Source organism: Lissotriton helveticus, chromosome 1_1 (genome assembly GCF_964261635.1).
Source record: "Lissotriton helveticus chromosome 1_1, aLisHel1.1, whole genome shotgun sequence".
Taxonomy (NCBI): domain Eukaryota; kingdom Metazoa; phylum Chordata; class Amphibia; order Caudata; family Salamandridae; genus Lissotriton; species Lissotriton helveticus.
Genome location: NC_136057.1, coordinates 1,052,076,189 through 1,052,102,348, shown reverse-complemented (window position 1 = coordinate 1,052,102,348; position 26,160 = coordinate 1,052,076,189). Strand labels below are relative to the sequence as shown.

The following is a 26,160-nucleotide window of genomic DNA, read 5'->3' as shown; positions in this document are numbered from 1 at the left end:
AACGCCTTTCAAGAGATCTGTCCCTATAGGCCCTGAAGGGGCGTGTCTTCTCTGCTGGTGGTACCTGGCCATTGGTGGTGAAACTGGCATCATACCTTTTTGATGCTACGTGCAAAAGTCACCACCTTTGATGCATTCTTGTAATGACCAATTACAAGTCTAGTGTCCCTGGAGTACCTCTCCATAGTCAGGAGTACTTCCTTCACGGCTTTCACCCTGAAAAAAACAAAAAATTGATGGGTGGATTGGCTGAATCCATCTCAGGCACTGGTGACTTGTCTGTACAGCAATCCAGTCCATCAATGTTCGCCCATCAGAGGAAATGTCCATATTCAAATCAGTATTGCTGCATGCAGAACATCCCAATTTGTCCCCTCTGAACTTGAACACAGTAACCCCAGATCTGCTTTGGCCTCATCAGCAGGTTGCATCTTGAGGTCTACGGCACAGTGAGCATCGGACTCACATCGGGGCATGGCTGGCACACTTAGGGCACTGCTCTGAAGAAAACAAAAAAGTGATGGGTAGACTGCTTGAATTATTCTCAGTCACTGGTGATACAATCCAGCCCATCATTTATTTGTCCACCATGTGAACCAGACATTTGCAGATCAGCCCTGGCCCTGCCCCAGTCTGTCCAGTCCAGTCCTCGGGGCTTTCAGCATTCTTGTCAGAAGTACTGAATTGTTAGTATTGTTAGAGCAGAGTTAGTATCCTCCACCCTCTGTGTTTAGGCTGTCCTCATTTATTTCTAGCAGAGTCTTAAATATAGAAAGCTGCTCAGTGCTATTTTCAGCCCAGTTCTTACTTCAACTGTTGTGTGGTAGTAACAATTCATAATGATTGTTAAATGAAAAAAATGCTCTCGCCTTAACCATGGTATATTGTGGTGCACGGTGTTAAATTGTTTGCTGAAGCACAGAAAAGCTGCTTTGCACTTAGCCTCTGACCTTCTGTTCTACTGTCCACAATTGATGTTCAGCTGGGAGAAGATTGTTTCTTGCAGCCATCACTGCCTCCACCACTGCTGCTCTGTCTGGGCCTTTTGTGGGCCTCCTGTTGGTTTCTGCTGCTTCATTCTTTGCTTGTTCTCTCATTACAGGCATAATAGGATCAGTTCTGCAAGTACGTTTACTTTAGCTGCCTCGATTACCCATTGCGGTGCCCTAGAATAATGTGTCTTATCATAAGCCATACATCATTACTCTTCTGGGTGCAGGTAGGCTGAGGTAACTTTCCTCACAGCTGACAGCTGCTAAAAGCTGCTGGCTCCAGTGAGAAACACAGTCTGGCTTTATTACTGCGTCCTCCCAGGGTGGCAGACAGGACAGTTTCTTTCACAGGAAGGGGGAGGGGGGGATTTCAAACCCATCCTGGGCTATCTCTGCACTTTCCAATCTTTTTTCAACTCTGGCTGCACTTGTTTTTGTTGCATGAGTTTATTTCATGCTATGTTTTTTGGAACACATGTAGAAAAGGAGTTATATTATATTTTTAGGAGTTACTGGCAGCTGGTAGATTATCTTATTCATTTCCCAAAAGGGCTGCCGATCATGAAAGAGCATCAACCTATTGTCTGCGGCTAACATACCTTAAAATACTCAGAGCTGTTTCAATTTCATAATAAAATGTTTGTCTGAGTTTAGAAATGGTGTAGAGGACCCTCTCCCACAAAGGCAGCTGTGGACATATCTTCTCCAGCTCTCCTAGAGGAGCCACATGATGCGACTGGTGGCGGCAAGGCCCACAATATTCCGTTGTGTTAGTAGGGCGCAGTACATGCGTTGTTCCAGTAGCTGTTGCTCTTTGGATTTTCTTGTCGAGGGTTTTTCACAAATTTTGACCCAACATATGAACCCACCAATTGTGCCAAACGGATCCCTAAACTTTTTCAGGTTGGTGCAAATGCACATAAAGGCAAAGATTACCACAAAATCGCCCAACATGAAGTAGAAACTTGACAAACACTGGCTAAGTATTGATCTGGCGCCGTTTTCTTGACAAATGTAATTGGACTGTCCGATAATATTATTCCATGGTAGGAGAATGTCTACGCTGTCAACGACGCACAAACTTTTCCTGTGGTAGTAAGCAGTCGCTGCGGTTTGAGGAAGGAGCTTGTGTGACTAAGGGCCTGATTACCAGTTTAGCGGCCCATTGAACCACCTAACCCGTGGTAGAAGTGCGGTGGCGGTCAGAGCCTGCCACCCAAGTGGTCTGACCACCGTATTACAAGTACGGCAGTCAGACCACTTTGAGACTGCTGCAACTTCCAGGGTACTGCATTCTGGGGCAGCAATATGCTTGGCGGTGCCACTGCGGTTCCGCCAAGCATATTCTGAGTTTCCCCACCACCAGCCTTTTCATGGCCGTGTGCCTGCCATGAAAAGGCTGGTGGTGGGGAAACAAAGGGAGTCAACAGGGCACCTTGTTGCCCCTGTACACTGGAATGCATGCAGGGAGGCACATGCTGTGTCCCCCCTATGTGCATGCATGCCTAGTTACTGCACGGCATGGACTAAACCATCCATGACGTGCAGGAACTTGCTTTAGTGTACTCATTGCAATGCCTTTTTGAAAGGCACCTCCATGGGAACACCAAAGGACCACTCATCAGACCAAGCAAAAACTCCTAATGTGGCGGGCGGTCGATTTTGGCAGTTCAGGGGCAGGGCGGTGGCATGCAGCCCCGCTCCAGCATTGCCAAAATCCCAATCAGCCCTTTAGAAAGCACCTGACCAGTCTTGTCTAGGAGAAATGCTTCAATTTGTCTGTTGAATGGCACTAAGGCTTCAAGCCTTTGCAGACAGCGACGAAGAGATGCGTTTCGCTACGTGTTACCTCATTTTGTTTAAAGGAGAGTAAGCGAGGCCGGATCCTTGCCATGCGGCCATTCCCTCTCCTGCTCTTCTGCGTCCAAAGACCCTCCTTTGAGACTCTTGAACCAACCACCCAGCAAATGGATAAAAAAGAATATAATTGGAAAAAAGATAATGAATTCTGGAACTGAAACAGAATATAAATGAGCCCCCCTGTCCTACGCTTTCCGTTAGAGACATTCGCCAAGTTTAATAAGCTTTATTGAAGCATTAAAACGAAAGTACCTAAAATAAAGCATATATTAGTGGACATCATATCTATTAAATCTGTTATACTCACACTTTCTGAGTGTAAAAGAACTCTCTTCGGACCTGGACACACTGAGCATCACATGTCTCCATCTGACCCCAACAAAGCTGTCTAATGACATATGGAACCGACCTCTCTCCGCCTCACTATCAACGAGCTCTCTCCTGACCCGGGCTCAAGGACCACTGAACTCTAATAAAGTTGTCTCCTGACACTGAGCCCAAACTCTCTCCATCTGACTATTTAAGAACTCACCTACGACCGTGGCACAATGAGCGCCAGCAGTCTACCTCTGACTCTACCAAAGCTGTCTCCTGTCACCCTGGACCCAGATGTCTCCATTCCACTGTAAAGAGATCTCTTTTGACACAAGAACACTGCCTCCACCTGGCTAGAAAGGACCTCTCTCCTCTGACTTAGCTGCATGTTACCTATATCGTTAGAACAGAACTAGACACTTTTTGGCCAATAGTTGGAGAGGCTACCCTTGGGGCAATGCCTACCAGTCACCCACTAAAATTCAGGAACAACGCAGCTTTCAAGCTGTGTTCAACTACAAAGATTGATTGATCGCGCTTTCTAGGCAAGAGATTCTTCATAGCATACATCTTTCTGACACCTGATCCAAGGGATAAGTTGTTTCTGGTCTGATTCTGAACAGTTTAAGTGCTCTGTGGCCAAGCTCTAAAGTCTGTGTTACTTTCTAGAAAAACCTAGGAGGTAGTGATAGAAGTGAATCACAGGGCCTCTCATGCCAGGAGTTGTTTTGAAACCCCAAGTCTACACAGGTCCTGACTTCCTCACAAGGATAAGGTACAACCTGCCTGATATTTCTCAGCCAGTTGAAGGAATACACAATGCATCTTACCAGGGGTTGGGTCACCATCTTTGCTGAAAACTTTAGATGTGATGTGCATTTGGTCAAAACTGGGTGAGAGGTTTGAATGTGAAAAATGGAGGGTTCGGATTGGAGCTCTGATGGAACACAAAGGTACAGGTTCCTATATACACCGGAGTCTCTAACTCAGTACTGATAACAATATGAAGTAGTTAGGAAGAGCGTGTGACGGCTACAGAGATGCACCGTACCATGGGTCTACTCCTTTAACAGAGGGAACATCCTCATGCCTGCCCGCCTGCCTTTCAGACTGATCTAAGAATTAAACGAGGACCAGCAAAGCCTACCAGCCTGACCGAGAGCCACTGCCTGCCCCGCTGCTCCTGCCTGACATGAATGTTGTCATCCATGATCTTCCAAGATGGAAGCACATGAACAGCTTGTATTGGCAACCAACGAACGATGCACCAAATTCCAGAAGCTCAAATTCTGAAACAATTGCCCATCCTATTTCGATTATTTTGTAAGAAACAGTGAGCGGTGATCCTGTCTGGTAGACACAGTTCCCTGCTGTTCCAACGAGGTTGGCTCAAGATCATCTTTAGCGAACTTGTGCTTGCTAAGGAACAGCTTCTCCTTCAAAATACTGACCCTGAGGTACAAAAGCATCACATACGACTCCACCTATCGCAGGAGTTTAAGACCAATGCCCCTGATGTTCCCACACACTGCCTTGGTGTCCTCAAAGGTAGTTTGTCTTTTGGGTGTCATTATAGAAGCCCATCTTCTGAACAAAAGGCAAACAACTGGAACTCAATGTTTATTTTTTTGCCAATGTTAGTTTCTGGAACCTTTACATTTTATACGCTATTAACGAGAGCAAGAAAAGCATCTTCTGCCCCTTCCGATTACAGGAACACCTCTGATTCCATAAACACAATCACATCTCCATTGAATAACATTGGGGCAGGAACTTCAAGCAGACCATGAACACAAAATTCACTGTCTATAGAGTTGACCTTCCACAAAATGGCTCTGAGAAGAAAGGGTAACACTGGATGCCATGGTTTCCTTTGGCATGGCGGTGTCCAGCTTCATTGACTTGACTTTCAGACTTTTACTTTCAATGATGTATGTCATTATTTTGCTATAGATTATGTGAGGGCAACAATCAAACCATCTTCTACAGAGCTAAGCCAGTTCTACTGCTGCTCTCAACCAGCCAAGGAAGCTGAGAAGTAGTTTTCTAGCCTATAGATTTAGCATTGTTGGCATTCGGCATCCAGCAGTGAAGCTGCGAGCTGGTTCATGCAGTTCAATCTTTGGGACCACTGGGTGCTAACTACTTACAGTCGGCAACTGGGAGAACACTTGTCAAACCTCAAATGGCAGAATATTATAAATTGCTCCACCATACCATCTGTAAACATTTTAGCTTTTTAAAATAGGGCAGTAAATGTAAACCCATTCTTCCACTTTGTGTGAAAGAGGCTCATTGTGTATCATTTTCCAAGTGATTTTCATGGCTGATGGTATCTATAATTCAATGAAACTTTTTCATCCTATTTAATCCCCAAAAGCATAAAATCTTTTTTTTCTGCAGTGGTCCCATAGCTAATGCACAATGGTGAAACAGGATCTGCTCCTCTGCATATAATGCCAGTTTTGATGATCTGCAGCAGTTTTTAAATTAATCCACTTCTCATTCAAGCCCAATTTGCCCAGAGCCACCTCTGATGATCATATGATTCCGCACAAAGCATTCATATACATGGGTTCCAATTAAGAGTGGTTGCCAATTAAAATGTCAGATCAAATCCTGCATTACTGATCAACCCTCCAGAAACCTGCGCTCCACTTCCCTCTCTGTCTTGCACCCTCCCCGCATCTGCCGAAGCAACAATGGATGACGGTCCTTCTCCTTCCTCACTGCGAAGTCCTGGAAAGGCCTTCCCCACCACCTCTGGACTGCACCCTCTCTATTGGAATTCAGGAAGGGACTCAAAACCTGGCTGATCAACCAAATCCTTCCACAGTAGCTCAGCTCTCAGCACCCGGATAGCCTTGTGGGTGATTCGCTGCGCTTTATAAATCCAGTTTGATTGATTTAAGTGATTGGTTGATCAGTTACCTCCAAACACAAAGAATTCTTCACTCGAGGACACCACTTTCTGGAAACATAGAGTGAACAAACCTGTGACTTGACAGCTTAATGGGTAACCCCAAACCAACTTTAATTACACTCTTAGGCTCACAATCCCAGTTGCTTAGTAATCCACCTTAAAGCCCCAATCCCTCTCCATTATACCTCCTGCTTTTAGGGTCTTGTAAGGACAGTGTGTACATACAACTAATTTTTCATGGTTTTTAAGGCTGGCGCTGATCCTATTTCTAAGTACTCTTATCGGCGAGAGGGGACTGAAGCTCAACCTCCAGTGGTCCAGGCACACACTGTCCAATCTCTGATGACAGAGGAGAGATAGGGACTGTAATATCAGATTAGAGTTCAAAGCATCCATTACACAACTTTGGCCTGTGAAGCACTTTGAGGTGGTTGCAAGATGGCAAGAACTGCTTAGGTAAAACAGCAAACTAAATAAATACATAAATAAGCCAATACTTACATCAATCACTCAATAAACAATTGTTGTGTCACCCTGTATTCTTGATATCACCGAGCGAGCCAGCAGAAAAACATGTATTTGAAAGGATTAGTGACAAGCTGAAACTCTTCATCCATGGGTAACCTGAATCTCTTTATCCGCAGTACCACTTCCCATGTGTCTCTGACCTATCAATACAATCCCGTGCTTCTTTAGAAGAATTTATGTATCCGTTGCCATAAAACGGTAGTGTTGAGACAAGAGGGAGACAGTGGCAATGCAGTGAAAGGTACTTTTAAATCTGAGATTAATTCAAGTGAAAAATTGTTTTGACTTTTTGATATCATTCTGTCTAGGCACCCCTTTACAGATTTAAGTCTAGAATACAATCTGTGTTTAAATAATGGTTTATGCAAGGGCCTGTGGACACTTTCATAACTTAATTGACATTCTAGTAAAATATTAACAGCATAGCTGTGTTTTTAATTCACTGAACCAGACAGGTCAGCCTGATGTCAAGGGTGTTGGAAACCATCTTCCTGAACCTAAAACATGTTGGACTTTATATTACCACAAACTTGTCTAACACGTGCCTAAAGGCAACTCTCTGTTAAATGTATTCAAGAGAACTTTCTAAACATATTACAAATGATGATTTTTTTTGTGATTAATGGAATACATAGTTATTTTCCATGTTCAAGAAGCAGTCAAGAGATGGGGTGAGCCTGTCAATCCTAACCCATCTTCACATTCTACAATACCAGCACATTTCTAAATGGGTGTCCGTGCCTTACTTTCTAAACTGGGTAGCTCTGATTCCCTCTTTGAATACAATGGCTACATTAATGGCCGTGTTAATACTGGTTGTTGTGAAGTCTAAAGAAGATGCCTGAAGGGCTACTTTCGATTACATTAGCATATGATTTTTGGCACCATAGTTGAAGATCTTCTATTATCAATGCTCTTACCATTAGTGATTTAATCATTATTGGAGCCTTGCAATAATTGCAACTGTACAATGCACAATTAATAACGAATCAGATTTGCTGACAGGGCAGACAACGTTTTTTAAATAAGTGCTCCATGTGCAGTGCTTTTGAAAAGGCCGCGTGGCCGAAACATGTCAGTAGTTCCTTTTGTTAGATGATGACTTTCAAAATGAGCTTTGATTCTCTCACTGTTGTGTGATATGGGGCACAGCGTCGTATTTGTTTCCTCGCATGGGCTCTTGCACTTCATGGGCTCCTTTTGAGTGGCACTGCCTGGTTGATGTTTAGATTTTGAAAAATGCAAGCGGGGAGTGCTTTACATAAAACAATGCAAACTGCCTCTTTCATGAATTGTGATCTGAGAGATGAGCTCAGATGCACTTCCACCGCCAAAGGGAAATCAAAATATATTAGATAAATATATTCAACCTTTGAATTTACATTTGATTGCCTAAACTCTGCCTCCCAGTGCCCTACAAATGGGTCATACATATTCAACCTTGGCAGACAAGGTGTTTTCCCATCTTCATGAATGATGAGAATGCTTACTCTGTGGTCTCCTTTTGATAGGGTTGATGCTACAAAATTATATTTGAGGATATGTGAATATTAGTTATTTGCATGCATGTAGCGCGGTTCTGTTAAATCAACAAAAAACCCAACCAATGGTCAATTGAGCACCTTCTTACAGAAGTGCACATCACCCTCCTGATGTATAGAAGCAAAGGCTTTTTCACTGGTGTTTCATCAATCCTTCAGCCTGGCTGTTGGAGGAACCTGCTCTAATGTGTTGGTTTTGAAACATCTGGCTTGGGAGCTGGAATACACGTCCAGCTGAAGTCGAGACCAGTTCCGGTCTGGGAGCTGTCAGTCCTTGCCCGCGGTAGGCTGGTCACTTAGAGTTTGAAAGAAGCTTGATGCTGTGAGATGTGTTGATAAATACTGGGCCTCTGAGGGCAGTACATTGAGGTGGTTTGATCCAGAGCATGTTTCATGGGATTTTCTTGGTGCTTCAAGGACATTGGTGCCCCCAATGTGACCCACAAACCCACAGTGTGGAGTGAAGTAGAAGAGGCTCTGATTTAAGGGACATGCCTACTTGCTGAACGTATGCCAGAAAGACCAAAAGCTACCCATGCCCAAAGAGCCAACAACCAGTCCAGTAAAACGCACACACTCTGCTCCACTGACCATTGACGCCAGAGGTGATGCTGGCGGAGCAGATCCAGGAGGTATCCAGTGCTCGAAGGAGAAAGACAACCATGAAGGACAAACTGCAGATGACCTACTCTGAACCAGAGATGGTCGGGCAAGCTTGATCCTCTTCAGTGAAGCACGAATCCTCGTTTTTCCTAGGGGAGTCACTAACCATGCCACCCTTGTTACCTTGTTATCTCTGTCCAGCAGAATGTCATTCCCAGCTGACCTGTGAATGTGATGAGAGACCCCGGAAGCGCCATTGCTTACGCCACCAGTGATACATCAGAGGTTGACTGCCAGTCAATCGACTGCGAGTCTGGAGTAAAACACACGTTTACTCAAGATCCACCTAAGCTGCTCCGAAGTGCTTATAAAGTACGCTCCATAGATGTTTATTGGGTTGAATGTGACTTCATGGAGTAACATCACGCAGCAACCACAACTTTTAGGACCTTCTGAACTTCACTATTGTACTGTCCTGTTTATTTGACTTTACTGTTTTCAGATTCTGCAGTAATACAGGCACATTATTTTCCAAAGGAGTACCTCTGGGTGGCCAATGAACTTTATTGAGTGAGATTAAGACTGTGAGGCCAAACCCATACCCATCTCTTCTTAGTTGGTCTACTCTAGATAGATCAACTACAGCTACTACAGAGTTAAAAAACTGGTGGAAGTCCAGGTTAACGTTTGCATGCAATAGTAACCAGGGCCCTGGACCAGGACATAAAATTACAGTAGGAGATATTGATTCAGCTCATAGATCACCACTTGCACAAGGAGCTGGAGAGAGGCTTGGCAATGCAAGCACCAACATGGAGAAAATAGTTTGAGGGAATGGTTCTGGCAGAGAAAGGGCAAAATCAGTCCAGCTCTAGGTCATCCTTCCTGTCCTTCAGCTCTGGTGGGGACACACTGCGAGAGGGCACAGTGCCCCAGAGCCACGTGAGTATTTAGAGAATTTAGGACAGGTTTAAAAACATCTCAAAACTTCTAAGAGTCCATAGACAAGTGTTGTAAATATTACGAGAGTGAAAATAAGGGAAGCGGCCTACGCGCTCAAAGGGAAGAGATCCTCAGACGATTGTGTATCCTGCTCATGTGTGGGCAGGTTTCTGGCCAACACAAGTCCAGAGAAAGCGGACATTGCATGCACGCGTGACCCTCACTGTGCTCTTTGGCACTTCCTCTACATCAGAGGAAATCATCAAACGTTCTCAAAGGCAATGGAAAAGAAGTGGGAAAGTCCAAGATTTTAAAATTCAATAAAGATATGTAATGACGTATTTAATCTACCACATGGTTGCATATTACTATGTAACAATATATACATGTGTCTTGCAACAAAAGCAGCAACAGTATACTGCGGGTGTGTACTGCACAGTATATTGTATATGAATCAAACAAAGGGGGGGGAGAAAGAGGTCAGGTTTACTGTGGACTCAGCCTCCTGTCTAAATATGCATAACTAAAGAAAGTCCACCTGTACTTCTGTTCCACATGGCCAGATATTTTATTAATTCACATTGGTTTTTTGACACTTCTACTCTCACATCACTATATAGCCAACACCCAACAAAATGCACTCGAGTCTTTGTTGGTCGTAGCGCACCCGTTCTGCAGCAGGCGGGAAGAACCTGATGATGAAGCATGCCACCAAGGAACCTTTTGGTGGGTGAGGGTTATTTTAAGAAAACGTATTGCTTTCCTTAAATAATAGTGCTGTAAGGATAGTTATAACAGAAGTACAGTTTATCATATAGACTGAGGGCCTTATTATGAGATTGGTGCTGCGGGACCTCCCCGCTCCCGCACTGCCAAACTTGTATGCGCACCGCCCGCCAGATCACTGCTTTTTTCGTCACTGGCAGGTGGTTCTTTGGTGGTCCCATGACGATGCCTTTAAAAACAGCACCGCAATGAGAACACCAAAGCAAGTTCCTGCAGGGCATGGACTATCAAGTCCATGCCCTGCAGGAAAACAGGGGTGCATTCAGACAGGGTGCACACCATGCGCCCCCTGCATGCATCCACTGGCGCAAAGGCCACAGGGCTCTTTGTTTCCTCTCTGCCACATTTGAAAACCGTGGCAGAGAGGAAACTCGTAATATGCTTGGCTGGGCCGCAACAGCCCGCCAAGTATATTGTGGTCTCAAGACTGCCTTAAATCCACCAGGGATTGCGGTTCGCTGGCAGCAGCGGTCCCATGGTGGTCCAACCACCCTACTTGTGCGGCGGTAGCCACACCGCCACCGTGAGTTTGGCAGTCCATTGGACCACCAAACTCCATAAGGCCCTGAGTCTGTACAATATCACACGAATATACTGCTGAGTGTATCAAATAAGTGCCCTTTCCAATACAACACACATGCAGGTGCACTGTATGTTATAACACAGGGCAACTGTCTCTTCTGACATCAACGCAAGCCTGGATGTAGAGCCTCTCTTGACAGACTTCCAGGATTACATCACAACCAATGTCCTTCAATGTAATGTTTCCAAGACATATTGCTTATGTTTGGGCACACCAGCAAGTCTTTTCTACCCTCCATCACAGCTCCAGGGAACATACATCTGCTCCTCAAGCCAGCTGGTAACCTTGGATTTATGTTTGATGCCAATGGGACACTGAAGCCTGTGGTAGCTTAGTTATTTCCACCAGCTCTGAAGAAGAGGGATCATGAGCCATGGGCAAACAGAGGCGTACAATGTCTGTCACTGGTTGCATTTGGCTCAAAATAACTTTTTTATCCTACAAATTACTTCACCGTCTTGCTACGCCTTACCTTACCTCCAGACTACAAAGTTACTGTCCTCATGTTGTGATTAATCACTAAAATAACCTGCACATTGCATATTTATAAGTTCCCCTGAAGGATGAATCATATGTTAATTCAAGTACATCAAATAACATACATTTATACATACATAGGTGCTCCATATAAAGAGAAAAGTGAAGCAGCTTAGTGCTCGTGAGGAGTGAAGTCGTGACATCAAAAAATACAAAAACAGTGTCGGTCTATGTAACTAGAATATTTTCAAACTGCAAAAAGTAATATCAGTGGTTGTGCCCACACACGGTCGTATAGTCCACGCATATATGAACAAAGCGTTGATCTTTCGACCCTTAAGAATGATAATTTGGAAAAAAACGGGTCTTCACCAGGACCAAATGGATGCACCTTCCAGGTAGTTGGAAATTACCACCTGTAGAGGACACAGAAACATGCAGATAATCACCCCCAAACTGTATGAGAAAAGGGCTAAATCAATTCCCTAAAAAAATCTAAATATTTGACAAACGACAATCAAGTTCAACAAATAACCACAATATTCATGCACTTGTGTTTGGTCTTCGCTTTGATACAAGCTGATATGCTTGAATTAATATACGATTCATTCTTCGACAAAACGTATAAACGTATTGCGTGCAAGTTGTTTCAGTGTTTTATCACAAGTGAGGACACTAAATAAAGCCTCTGAAAGAGTGTATAAAGGTTTGCATGAGGAAATCAGCCAGATCCTTTGTTGTGTATGGAGTATTAGAAGCCCAGGTCTTGAGGAATACAAGGTTACCCCCATGAATCATTCATGTGTTCTTTCTTGGTGGCCATGGCTTCTATGCTCAAGTCTGCTGTGTGTGAAAATCCCACTGATTGAACACCAGGCTCTCTTCATCAGTTGCCCCCTTCAGGCAAAATCTGAAGACGTGCTTGTTTGGTTAAAAGGACGTAAAAAAGCAAGCATCAAAAGAAACAGTTATTTAACTACTTATTTATTAATGATTGTTTGTATAATGAGGTGCAAATTAGCTTTGGAGGGTGGAGCCAGAGGAAAGTTTACGGTGAGCAGAGCCAAGTTTTTAAGGCGTTTCCAAACTGTAGTAAATGTATCTGAGATCTGATATCCAGTGGTATGACATTCCATAATTTACCTCCATAGAGCCTGAAAGTCCTGCTGCCCCATATTGTGTGTCTAAAAAGGGGAGTTTAAAGACTTGCCTTTTTATATGATCACTGATTTTTCATAGGATTGTAATTTTCAAATTTGTCCTAAAAAATCTCAAAACTGAGCCATGAAGCATTTACAGATCTGGCATGCGGACTTAAAAAGTAGAAACTTTCTTACTGGGAACCAGTGTAACTAGCTTAAATAGACAGAGACAAAGGCAATTTGTTAAGGTTGAATATGGCTCTGACAAGTGTGTTTTGGATTTTTTTGTGAACATTAAAGGCAGTTTTGGGGTATTCCAGATAGGGTAAGTTTACTTAGACCAATCATTTGCAATCTTTCCTTTGTGAGAGAAAAAGAGGTAAGGGATAATGCGTTGCGAAGTGCAGATTTGGAGAAAAAAGGATTTGGAGACAGTGGTTCTCTCTTTTTCTAGGTTCAATTCTGCGTCAATTTGGAAACCTAGATTTTCGCACTACCAACACTGAACTGTGACAGTCTCCCAGGATTATGGGCCATGATAAAGAACCCAAAGAAAAATGCTGATAAATACAGGTAGATGTTTAATCAAAGTAGGGAGGATTAAGCAGAGATCCATTCGACTTCCATTGGATATAGTCAAAAATCAAAGGGGAGTGAATCACACGTCCTGTTCTTACCAGGGTCTAGGGTTCTTGTATGGTGAAGACCCTCCTTCACATTAAGCATGTCAGAGGCAGAACTGATAAGATGGTAGCGCTCTTTCACTAAACAGACTCTCTCTCAATTGTACAGAGAGGAGCAGGGTCTGTCTTAGAAATATTGATTGCTACGCCTTTGTTCAGATCATGGCTAATTTTCTTTTTTTCCCGAACCTGATTAGGAGAGAGAGCCCACTGATTCTTGTGTTGTTTGATATCTTTGATAGCCAAGGCAGGATTGGCTATAGTATCAGCAAATTTGAAGAATGTGTGTGATTTATTGTTGGAATGCGGGACCTTGCTTGAATGAAATATTGTTTGAGGGGTTGTGTGCTACATAAGTGATGTTTCTTTGTTGTTGTTTGCCGGTCCGTGTCATGAGGGGCACTTGTGCTGACCAATGCTTCTTTGCTTGAGGTGCTGTACGCGGCGTGCAGCTCTGCTGTCCCTCCGCCATTAATGGCAGTGGAACAACTTGGGGCCGTGTAGGAATCCCAAACTACAATAAATGATTTGCAGGGAATACAACTTCTCTATGGGTCCCTGAGGGAGGGGCTGTCATTTGCTGGTGGGGGAATGAAGACCCTACTGTAGCCACACTCTGTGGGTCTGTGGAGCAAAGGCTCTGAAGGCGCGGTAGCCGGACTCCAGCAGGGACATTATGCACTCAGACTCTCGGTGCAAACGTACCTGTGTGTGCTTGTGAGGAGGACTGAGTGCCGCTGACCTGATGAGCCGTGCCAGGATGGATTCCATGGCTCTCAGGGCTCCAGGGATCTTCTAGGACCAGCCTTGAAGGACAGACACCCCAGGATAGACTCAGGGTCGGCCAGGGTCGGCCATGATGGTTGGCTTTTGAGGAGGACTGTGTGTCGCTGACCTGACAAGCCGTGCCAGGATGGATTCCATGGCTCTCCGGGCTCCAGGGATCTTCTAGGACCAGCTTTGAAGGATGGACACCCCAGGATAGACTCACGCGAGGCGCCAGGGTCGGCCATGATGGCTGGCGTGTCACCCTTTACATTCTTCTTAGCCATGCTCCTCTCTATTTGCAAAATGTAACCCCATCGCTGTTCCTTGTCTCTATCACAAGCTGTCTCACCATAGCTCATCTGAGGTCTACGAATCTAGTATGGGCTGAGATGTTTCCTACACGTGTAGTTGCATGATTTCCTTTTCGAAGTCCTGGCTTTGGTGAGTCTACCAGACTGGGCTTTATTCAGTTGTTTCTTTCCATCACCTTCTGTGGAGCTTTGTCCTGGAATGCACCAAGCAGAGGGCGGGCCCAGAGGCCTCACCCCCTGCTGTGATTGTGGGGCTGGGGGATGGGCATTCGGAAACGGGTGTGTGACTAGAGGGGCGGTTCCAGGCACTGGGGCCTCTCGGGGAAGCTTGCACTCAAGCGCAGGCCCTCCGTGGCTAGCACACAGAAGTGAATGTGAGGCACATTAACCCTTTACTTTCATTTCCATCCCTCTCTGTAACACTGCGCCTCTCTTCTGCCTTCCGCTACCCTCACACTCGTTTGACTTCTTCGCCTTCAGTCCTCTTCAGGGTCTATGTTCTCTCTTTGCCCCTGTCACACCCCTCAGCCCCTGTGCAACGAAACCTCTCCCCTCTGCCCTGGCACAGCGGGCATTTAAATCAGCACCAATACATGGCCACTTCATAGCAATGCCCTGAGGGCCCGTCCCTCCACCACAGGGCACGGTGCACCCTCGTGCAAGCAGTACTCTCAGCTGCCTCCTCTCCTCGCGCAGTGCTGCCTACAGAACCCCCCACACACAAGCCACAGCACCCCCTTCTCGACAGCGAGGTGCAGCAGCAGCCCCCTCCGCCGCCAGGTGCTGTGCTCGGCTGCGCCCCTCTCTCCCTCCAGGTGCAACGGGACTTTGGTCGCCCCGATGTCCATCTCACCCACTCGCCGGAATGAACCCCTGCGGCCACCGTCCCCCCTTCAACTCGAGGTACAATCCCCTCTTTATCGACTTCGGGGAGCAGGGTCCCGTGAGCACCCCTCAGAGCCTCGCACCCTCCCACGTGCAGCACTCCCCCAGCAACGTCCCGTCCTCCCCACCGACCGACAGGAGAGTGTCTCCTCATCTCCCTGCAGGTGGCGCCCCTGACATACTCCCTGTGGTGCAGCACCCCTGACACCCCCTCCGTCGTCACCCTCGGGCTACAGCACCCCTGTACCTGTCTGGCAGCGTACAGCGCCTCTGCGGCACTGTCTTTGCTAACCCTCCTCGCCGCCCCAGCCCTCCTCGCCCTCTCCCCCCGGTACCGCTCATCTCCCTTCAGGTACTGGCCCTCTCCCCCGGGTACTGGCCCTCTCCCCCGGGTACTGGCCCTCTCTCTTAAGGTACTGGCCCTCTCCCCCGGGTACTGGCCCTCTCTCTTAAGGTACTGGCCCTCTCCCTTCAGGTACTGGCCCTCTCCCCCGGGTACTGGCCCTCTCTCTTAAGGTACTGGCCCTCTCCCCCGGGTACTGGCCCTCTCCCCCGGGTACTGGCCCTCTCTCTTAAGGTACTGGCCCTCTCTCTTCAGGTACTGGCCCTCTCTCTTCAGGTACTGGCCCTCTCCCTTCAGGTACTGGCCCTCTCCCCCGGGTACTGGCCCTCTCCCCCGGGTACTGGCCCTCTCTCTTAAGGTACTGGCCCTCTCCCTTCAGGTACTGGCCCTCTCCCCCGGGTACTGGCCCTCTCCCCCGGGTACTGGCCCTCTCTCTTAAGGTACTGGCCCTCTCCCTTCAGGTACTGGCCCTCTCCCCCGGGTACTGGCCCTCTCTCTTAAGGTACTGGCCCTCTCCCTTCAGGTACTGGCCCTCTCCCCCGGGTACTGGCCCTCTCTCTTAAGGTACTGGCCCTCTCTCTTAAGGTACTGGCCCTCTCTCTTCAGGTACTGGCCCTCTCCCTTCAGGTACTGGCCCTCTCCCCCGGGTACTGGCCCTCTCCCCCGGGTACTGGCCCTCTCTCTTAAGGTACTGGCCCTCTCCCTTCAGGTACTGGCCCTCTCCCCCGGGTACTGGCCCTCTCTCTTAAGGTACTGGCCCTCTCCCTTCAGGTACTGGCCCTCTCCCCCGGGTACTGGCCCTCTCTCTTAAGGTACTGGCCCTCTCTCTTCAGGTACTGGCCCTCTCCCTTCAGGTACTGGCCCTCTCTCTTCAGGTACTGGCCCTCTCTCTTCAGGTACTGGCCCTCTCCCCCGGGTACTGGCCCTCTCTCTTAAGGTACTGGCCCTCTCTCTTCAGGTACTGGCCCTCTCTCTTCAGGTACTGGCCCTCTCTCTTCAGGTACTGGCCCTCTCTCTTAAGGTACTGGCCCTCTCTCTTCAGGTACTGGCCCTCTCCCTTCAGGTACTGGCCCTCTCCCCCCAGGTACTGGCCCTCTCCCCCAGGTACTGGCCCTCTCTCAAGGTATTGGCCCTCTCCCCTAGGTAACTGGCCCTCTCTCTTAAGGTACCGGCCCTCTCTCTTAAGGTACTGGCCCTCTCCCTTCAGGTACTGGCCCTCTCCCCCCAGGTACTGGCCCTCTCCCCCAGGTACTGGTCCTCTCCCCCAGGTACTGGTCCTCTCCCCCAGGTACTGGCCCTCTCTCTTCAGGTACTGGCCCTCTCTCTTAAGGTACTGGCCCTCTCTCTTAAGGTACTGGCCCTCTCCCTTCAGGTACTGGCCCTCTCTCTTAAGGTACTGGCCCTCTCCCTTCAGGTACTGGCCCTCTCCCCCCAGGTACTGACCCTCTCACCCCAGGTACTGGCCCTCTCTCTTCAGGTACTGGCCCTCTCCCCCAGGTACTGGCCCTCTCTCAAGGTATTGGCCCTCTCCCCTAGGTAACTGGCCCTCTCTCTTAAGGTACCGGCCCTCTCTCTTAAGGTACTGGCCCTCTCCCTTCAGGTACTGGCCCTCTCCCCCCAGGTACTGGCCCTCTCCCCCAGGTACTGGTCCTCTCCCCCAGGTACTGGTCCTCTCCCCCAGGTACTGGCCCTCTCTCTTCAGGTACTGGCCCTCTCTCTTAAGGTACTGGCCCTCTCTCTTAAGGTACTGGCCCTCTCCCTTCAGGTACTGGCCCTCTCTCTTAAGGTACTGGCCCTCTCCCTTCAGGTACTGGCCCTCTCCCCCCAGGTACTGACCCTCTCACCCCAGGTACTGGCCCTCTCTCTTCAGGTACTGGCCCTCTCTCTTAAGGTACTGGCCCTCTCTCTTAAGGTACTGGCCCTCTCCCTTCAGGTACTGGCCCTCTCTCTTAAGGTACTGGCCCTCTCCCTTCAGGTACTGGCCCTCTCCCCCCAGGTACTGACCCTCTCACCCCAGGTACTGGCCCTCTCCCCCAGGTACTGGCCCTCTCCCCCAGGTACTCGTCCTCTCCCCCAGGTACTGACCCTCTCTCTTCAGGTACTGGCCCTCTCCCCGGAGTGCTGGTCCTCTCCCCAAGGTACTGGCCCTCTCCCTTCAGGTATTGGCCCTCTCCCCAGGTATTTGCCCTCTCCCCTAGGTAACTGGCCCTCTCCCTTCAGGTACTGACCCTCTCCCCTAGGTAACTGGCCCTCTCCCCCAGATACTGGCTCTCTCTCTTCTGGTACTGGCCCTCTCCCCCGGGTACTGGCCCTCTTCCCGGAGTGCTGGTCCTCTCCCCAAGGTACTGGCCCTCTCCCTTCAGGTATTGGCCCTCTCCCCAGGTATTGGCCCTCTCCCCTAGGTAACTGGCCCTCTCTCTTAAGGTACCGGCCCTCTCTCTTAAGGTACTGGCCCTCTCCCTTCAGGTACTGGCCCTCTCCCCCCAGGTACTGGCCCTCTCCCCTCAGGTACTGGCCCTCTCCCCCAGGTACTGGCCCTCTCCCCCAGGTACTGGCCCTCTCCCCCCAGGTACTGGCCCTCTCCCCCAGTTACTGGTCCTCTCCCCCAGGTACTGGCCCTCTCCCCCAGGTACTGGCCCTCTCCCCCAGGTAGTGGCCCTCTCCATTCAGGTAGTGGCCCTCTCCATTCAGGTAGTGGCCCTCTCCATTCAGGTAGTGGCCCTCTCCATTCAGGTAATGGCCCTCTCCCTTCAGGTAATGGCCCTCTCCCTTCAGGTACAGTGCACTGAGCTCCCACATCCATGGCCTAGAAAGGGCGCCACGAGCCGCGAACCGTACTGTAAATTCGATCAAGTTCCCTTAGTTCACCTACTTAATAAGAAAACGATATCCATATTTGGGGTGCTTTCGGCCCCTCCAACCGCCATGTCCCGGTGCCACTGCACCTGCTGCACTACTGGCATATACGTCCCTAATCCTGAATGCAAAGGCTAAGGTATGGCCTGGCCCCTACTCATCTTTCAAGTAGAGCCCCCAAATCCTATCCGGAAGGATACGTTTCCATGTAAATACCGCTCTCCCACGGCAGTCCCGCCTTGCCCACTCACAGTACCATTCTGCTCCCTCGGTTGACGTAGTTTCGCCCCAGTGCTGCCCTTCTCAGGTGAGGTGCGCCCCACTCTGCCCTCCTACCCACACGGGCACCGTCTCCATCGCCCCCATCCAGGTGCACCGCCGCCCACTCCCTTCAGGTGCAGCCACGCTCTCTCCATTAGACACAATTCCCTTCTCATCACACACAGCCCCACCCAGCCCCTACAGGTGCACCCCCCCGCCCCCCGTACAGTCCCACCGGCCCCAGTCACTCACCTTTCACCCTCTCGCCCCGGTTGAGCTGGATCTCTCCCTCTCCCTGCGGCGTGTAGGACTTGACCACGATGAAGGTGCGGCCGGGCACTGCGCTGTAGAGCTTCCGCTTCGGGCCGCGGTGCGCAGGGGTGGGGAAGGCTGGCGGGCTGGGCTCCGGGGCCACCGTGCTGGGGCTGTAAACGAAAACATAGGTTACAGTGGTGATCCCGGGCGGCTGGTAGCTGAAGCCGGTGGTCACGGACATCGTCCGCGGGGCGGCGAAGGGGACGCCCCCCCTGACCGCCGGCACTCCCACCTCAAGCAGCCCTGGGCATCGGAGCCCCTGACTGCCACCGCTCCCGCCTCAGGTGGCCCTGGGCAGGGCGCGGGGGCTGCCTCGGGCACGCAGGTGCCAGCCGCCGGCCGGAGGGCAGCAGCTCAGTGGGTGTAGACGCCCGGGCGGGGGCATGCCCGGGACCAGAGGGCCCCCTGCCCCTGCGAGGGGGCGCTATGCCCACTGTGCGCCAGCCTCCTCGCCCCCCTGCACCCCTCCAGCCGGCAGCCGTGTGCGCAGCCCCCCGCGGCACATCCTACACCGCGGCCGCCGTGCGAGCAATGGAGAGGGGGCGGGCGGGGAGAGCGAGGGGGCAGCCAGGGGCCCCGCTAAACTGATCTCAGCCTAATGCTGACTTTCAGACACGAGTCTTTGGGGAATACAAGTCCGGGGACTGCCATCGCCCCCTCTCCACGGTGTGATCACCGCTCCGTGTGAGCCCCCCTCCCCTCAGCACCCAGACACCCCCTCTCAGCTGCGGCTGGAGCAGAGCGCGGGAGCTCAGACTGTCTCGGCATCCGGCTCCCAAGCCCCAGTCACCAGCCCGCGGCTGAGAGGACAGAGCCGGCAGCACCATGGACAGCAGCCCGGCAATGCAACTACTGCTATTCACCACCACAGACACCAACAGCACCACAGGCAGCACCATGGACATCAACCCGGCAATGCAACTACTGCCATTCACCACCATGGACAGCACCCCGACAATGCAACTACTGCCATTCACCACTACAGACAGCACCATGGACAGCACCCCGACACTGCAACTACTGCCATTCACCACCACAGACAGCACCATGGACAGCACCCCGACAATGCAACTACTGCTATTCACAGACACCAATAGCACCACAGGCAGACCATGGACAGCAACCCGGCAATGCAACTTCTGCTATTCAGCACCACAGGCAACACCATGGACAGCACCCCGGCAATGCAACTACTGCTATTCACCACCACAGACACCAATAGCACCATGGACAGCACCCCCGCAATGCAACTACTGCTATCCACCACCACAGACACCAACACCACCCCAGGCAGCACCATGGACAGCACCCTGGCAATGCAGCTACTGCTATTCACTACCACAGACACCAATAGCACCATGGACAGCACCCCAGCAATGCAACTACTGCTATGCGCCACCACATACACCAATAGCACCGCAGTCATAACCATGGACAGCAACCTGGCAAGGCAACTGCTGCTATTCACCACCACAGACACCAACACCACCCCAGGCAGCAGAACAGTCACCGCGATTACCCATATCAATACTCATCAATACTCTCGGGGACAGCCCCAGAGCCACCACTACCAAAAGCAGAGGCCCCATACCACCCTGGATAATACCACATGTATTTTAACTACACACATATGCCAATACCACCATGGACAGTACAACCGACACTGGAAGTACTACTATATTGTCACCACAGAGACACTGATGCCACAGGGACAGCACCACAGCCACTGCTACTACTACTATACATTCCACCACCACAGACACCAATACCATGAAGGGAAGCACCACAGCCACCGCAATTACCACCATCGTCACACATCGATACTCTCACAAACAGACACCGATATCACTACGGACAAGACCACAGCAACTACTACGACTACCACCATCAAAGACACTGATACTGCCACATACAGCACCACAGTCACAATTACTAATACCACCAACAGAGGCACCAATAACAACACGGACAGCAACACAGTCACCACTACTACTACCAACACCATAGACAGAACCATAGTAACTGGTACTAGTACCACCATCATAGACACTGATATCACCAGCGACAGTACCACGTCACTGCAGCCACCACCACCATAAACACTCATAGCACCACAGACAGCACCACAGTAAACACTACGACTACTACCACCAAAGTCACTGATGCAGCCACAGGCAGCACCACAGTCACCACTACTAATACCACAAACAGAGGCACTGATACCACCATAGACAGCACCACAGTCAGCACCATCATAGGCACTGGTTCCACAATCCACCACCACCATAAACACTCATAGAACCACAGACAGCACCCCAATAAACACTACGACTACCACCACCAAAGTCACTGATGCAGCCACAGGCAGCACCACAGTCAGCACTACTAATGCCACAAACAGAGAGACTGATACCACCATAGACAGCACCACAGTCAGCACCATCATAGGCACCGGTTCCACAATGGATAGCCACCACAGCCACCACGACGATCACCAGCACCACAGTAACCACTACTACTACCACCATCATAGACCCTGGTACCACCAGGAACAGAACCACCGTCACTACAGCCGCCACCACTATAAACACGGATAGCACTACAGACAGCACCACAGTCACCACTACTGCCACCAAAAACAGAGGTACCAATACCACCCTGAACAGCACCACCTTCAATGTAAATACTACTATATTGCCATCAGAGATGCCAATAACACCCTCGCGAGCATCACTGTCACTGCAACCAGTACTCTCGCCACCGCTGACACCGATACCACGAGTCAATGACCACCACTACAGCACCTATACCACCATGGACAGCACCACTGTCACTGCAGGTACTACTATTGCCACCAGAGACAGTTATACCACCACAGACAGCACCACACTAACCACTTCTGCCGCTCCCATTGTAGGCACTCATACCACCATGGATAGCAACATATCACTGCAATTAGGTTGTATGATGTTACAAAGCATGCCATTACCACGCATGCCGTTGCAACACAAATCTTTACCCTGACTTCCTGTTGGTAGTGCTCTGAAAGTTGGAATAATTTAATTTACTATTCCAACTCCAGTGTGTGCAACAGTAGGGAAGGTGTTGGATTTAAATCCAACACCTTCTACTGCCCGCTACACACCTTTCACGTTGCAATGGCATGAAGGGTATTGGCATGTGTTGTAACACTTGCGGTGTAACGGCTGTTTCCCCTGCAATTACTGCTGTCACCACCACAGACACCGATACGCTCACTGACAGCCCCACTGTCAATACTACTATCACCACCAACATAGATACGGATACCACCACTGATAGGAAGGAGCACTGTCACCACTATTACCTCAACGGGCATAGGCACCAATGTAGACAGCACCACAGTTACCACTACTACTGCTACTAACACACTTCGATACTTCATGCTCGTATGGACAGTCCCTCATCCACCACTGCAACCTCCACCAACATAGGTACTGATTCCACCATCAGCACAACTACTAAAGACACCCTTATAAGCCTGGACAGCCCCACAGTCAACACGGCTACCCTCACCACCGCCATAGACACGAATACCATAATGGATGGTACCACAGTCACTTCTTCGATAGCCACCACTGCCAGAGAGAGTACCACCACTGCCCTCACACTACCACCACCACTGACATATACACTACCACGTACAGCGCAGGCACCATGGAGAGCATCACTTTCATCACAACACCTACAACCACAAACAGCCTCTTCATCAGCACTATCACAGTTACTACCATGGTGAGCAACACTGTGACAAGCACTGTTGCCACCACTACAGACACTGATATTACCATGGACAAAATCTTCACCATAGACCGCACCATCATCCACACAATTACAACCTCTCTGGACACCACCATTGCTACTGCTATCAGCACCACAACTAAGAATCGCATTATTGTCACACATGATACTATACCTGCATTTGTTTTTATATACACATATGGAAGGGTTTATAAGTAGATATTAGACTATTCCCTACTTGAATAGAAGCAGTCGGATTCATGAAAAATGTACATGATGTGTAATACGCAATAAGGGCTTTTTGTATAAGGTATAGTTGAGTGGAGGGCACCCTTTTTTGCCTCTAATGCTCCTTTTTGATTATAACCAATGATAGTATTAATGCCCCAGAGTCTGATACAGCCACTGACAGCGCTGCATTCTCCAGTCCTTCTAGCTTCACCACATGCTATGATACCTCTACATGTAATATATCAAGCACATTTGTTTGTAAACTTTAACTGTTGTACATTTGTCCTGCCTTTTGAACATTGATATGTATGTCAACATGTACGATATATGATTTTTTAATATATATCGCTCACATTTTTGCAGTCCTGAGTGTCGTTATTATTTAGTTTCAATGCATTTCAATGTATCATTGATTGTTAGTCCTAAGTAACGATGGACTTACCTTGAAAAATATATAAGTAGTTGCATAATTCATGTAGAAGCACTGTCTATATACTGATGATAGCACCACAGGCAGCACCACCATCACCACACTACCACTACCCTCACCACGTATAGCACCTCTGCCAACAACACGTCCATCACCACTGAAACTGATATCAGCATTGCCAGCATCACCGTCTTCACTATGACGACTTTAACCACTAACAGCACCTCTGTTATGACACTGATACCACAACAAAAGAAAGCTCCACAACTATCACAGCTCTGCCACCACAGAGAGCCCAACAATCAGGGTTGGATTGGTAAGGCGGGCATTCGGGCCATGGCAGAGGGGCCGGTATCAAAGTTCCATCTGTGGGCTGTTTTTTTATTGCAGCCTGGAGGCCGATTTGGGCTGTGTGTGGTGTGTTCAGATGTCGCCAGCGGCCCAGGGGGGCTCTGAGTGGCCTTTCTGGAGTCCGATGGGCGTCCATTACCTCCCTTTTATCAACGGGCAGAGGTGTCACTCCCTTTCTCTCACTGGGCCAGCCAATTAATGTGTGCATACTGAGCGGGTCAGGGGGCCTGAGCAGAAGTGGCCTCATTTGTTTTCAGGTGTTTATAAAACTTTGCTGAAGCAGTGTTTTGAGGCAAGGCAATATGCAAATATGGGCCACTTTTTTTAGCGTGCCCGTGCCGATTTCTAATCCCAATCCAACCTTGACCACAATTACTGCACTACTACCACTACTACTACCACCACCACCACAGACAATGGATACTACATTGCACAGAACTGTAACCACCAACCACAATACCATCACCACTACAGGCAACAAGAACAGAGGCACTGCCATCACCATGAAGAGCACCATCCTTCCAACTAATACCACTGTCAGCACAGACACTGAAATCACCACAGACACTTAATCCACCGTGGATAGAACCATCATCCAGGCCAGCACTATAGTTGACACTACTACAAGAACCATCAGAGTCATACATACTACCATGATCAGCACTGATAACAACAAATACAGCACTGTCATTTTGGTCAGCCCCACCACTGTCACCACTGCATTTACCACCATCAGCAAAGACAGTAATACCTAAGAGGACAGAGCTTCAACTACAGACAACACGACTGAAACAACAGCTACGTGCTGCCTCTAGGAAGGCAGATTCTGCCACCACAATGGGCAGCACTGTCACTATGGACATCAGCACCACCAATCACATCTAGGAGGGGTGCCCCTGCACCCTTCACTCCAGTGACACCAACAATCACACCAAGAAAAGGTGGCAGAGACGTTTTAAGGCATGGGCAAAGTGGGCTCTGGCCCCAGGCCCCAACCTTTCAGGCGGCCCCCTGATAGAGCCAGCTCTGTTCTGCAGAGAGTCTAGCCCTGATAACATTGAATAATTTTTAAACATGCTGTTTTAAATACCTTTTTCTATCAATGTATTTTTAATGTGGATGATGTGTGAGAGTCTATTAAAGACAATTTGCAGAGAAATGTTGTGTTTATGCTTCATGCAATATGCATAAAAGGGGTTCATTTACATCAAAACAGGATCTCAGCTATGCTATGAGACATTGCAGGGTGTCACATAGATTATTTGCAGTAATATTAGTGGGCTGCTGCTGTGTTACAACATCGAAAACACACATCGCCATCCCAGATGATAACACATTTAGAATATTGACCAGTGTGATGTCAGTGACCTGGCAAACGAGGGCATGAAAAAACTGAAACTGGATCATACATTCAAAGCTGTTACAAACAGGGCCCCCCAAATCCTTAAGTTGTCCCTGAGAGGTGCCCCTGTACCCTTCACTCTCATAACACCACCAATCACACCTAGGAGAGTTGCACATGCACCCTTCACTCCAGTGACACCACCAATCACAGCAAGGAAAGGTGCACCTGCACCCTTCACTCTCTTGACACCACCAAGCACACATAGGAGAGGTGCACCTGCACCATTCACTCTCTTGACACCACCAATCACACCTAAGAGAGTTGCACATGCACCCTTCACTCCAGTGACACCACCAATCACAGCAAGGAAAGGTGCACCTGCACCCTTCACTCTCTTGACACCACCAAGCACACATAGGAGAGGTGCACCTGCACCATTCACTCTCTTGACACCACCAATCACACCTAGGAGAGTTGCACATGCACCCTTCACTCCAGTGACACCACCAATCACAGCAAGGAAAGGTGCACCTGCACCCTTCACTCTCTTGACACCACCAAGCACACATAGGAGAGGTGCACCTGCACCCTTCACTCTCTTGACACCACCAATCACACCCAGGAGAGTTGCACATGCACCCTTCACTCCATTGACACCACCAAGCACAGCAAGGAAAGGCACACCTGCACCCTTCACTCTCTTGACACCACCAAGCACACATAGGAGAGGTGCACCTGCACCCTTCACTCTCTTGACACCACCAATCACACCTAGGAGGGTACACCTGCCACCCTTCACTCCAGTGACACCACCAATGACAGCAAGGAGAGGTGCTCCTGGACCCTTCACCACCCATCACACCAAGTAGTGGTGCACTTTGCACCCCTCACTCCTGTGACATAATCAAT

General features: G+C 49.1%; 1 protein-coding gene across 1 annotated transcript in view; it reads right to left on the bottom strand.

The window, feature by feature from the left end:
• SHANK3 (SH3 and multiple ankyrin repeat domains 3) overlaps positions 1 to 26,160 on the bottom strand; it is a 2,381,185-nt gene that overhangs the window by 984,817 nt on the left and 1,370,208 nt on the right. Inside the window, exon 13 of the mRNA XM_078677930.1 lies at positions 19,052 to 19,224. Within this exon, the coding sequence (XP_078534056.1) occupies positions 19,052 to 19,224 (173 nt within the window). The remainder of the gene's footprint in view (positions 1 to 19,051; positions 19,225 to 26,160) is intronic.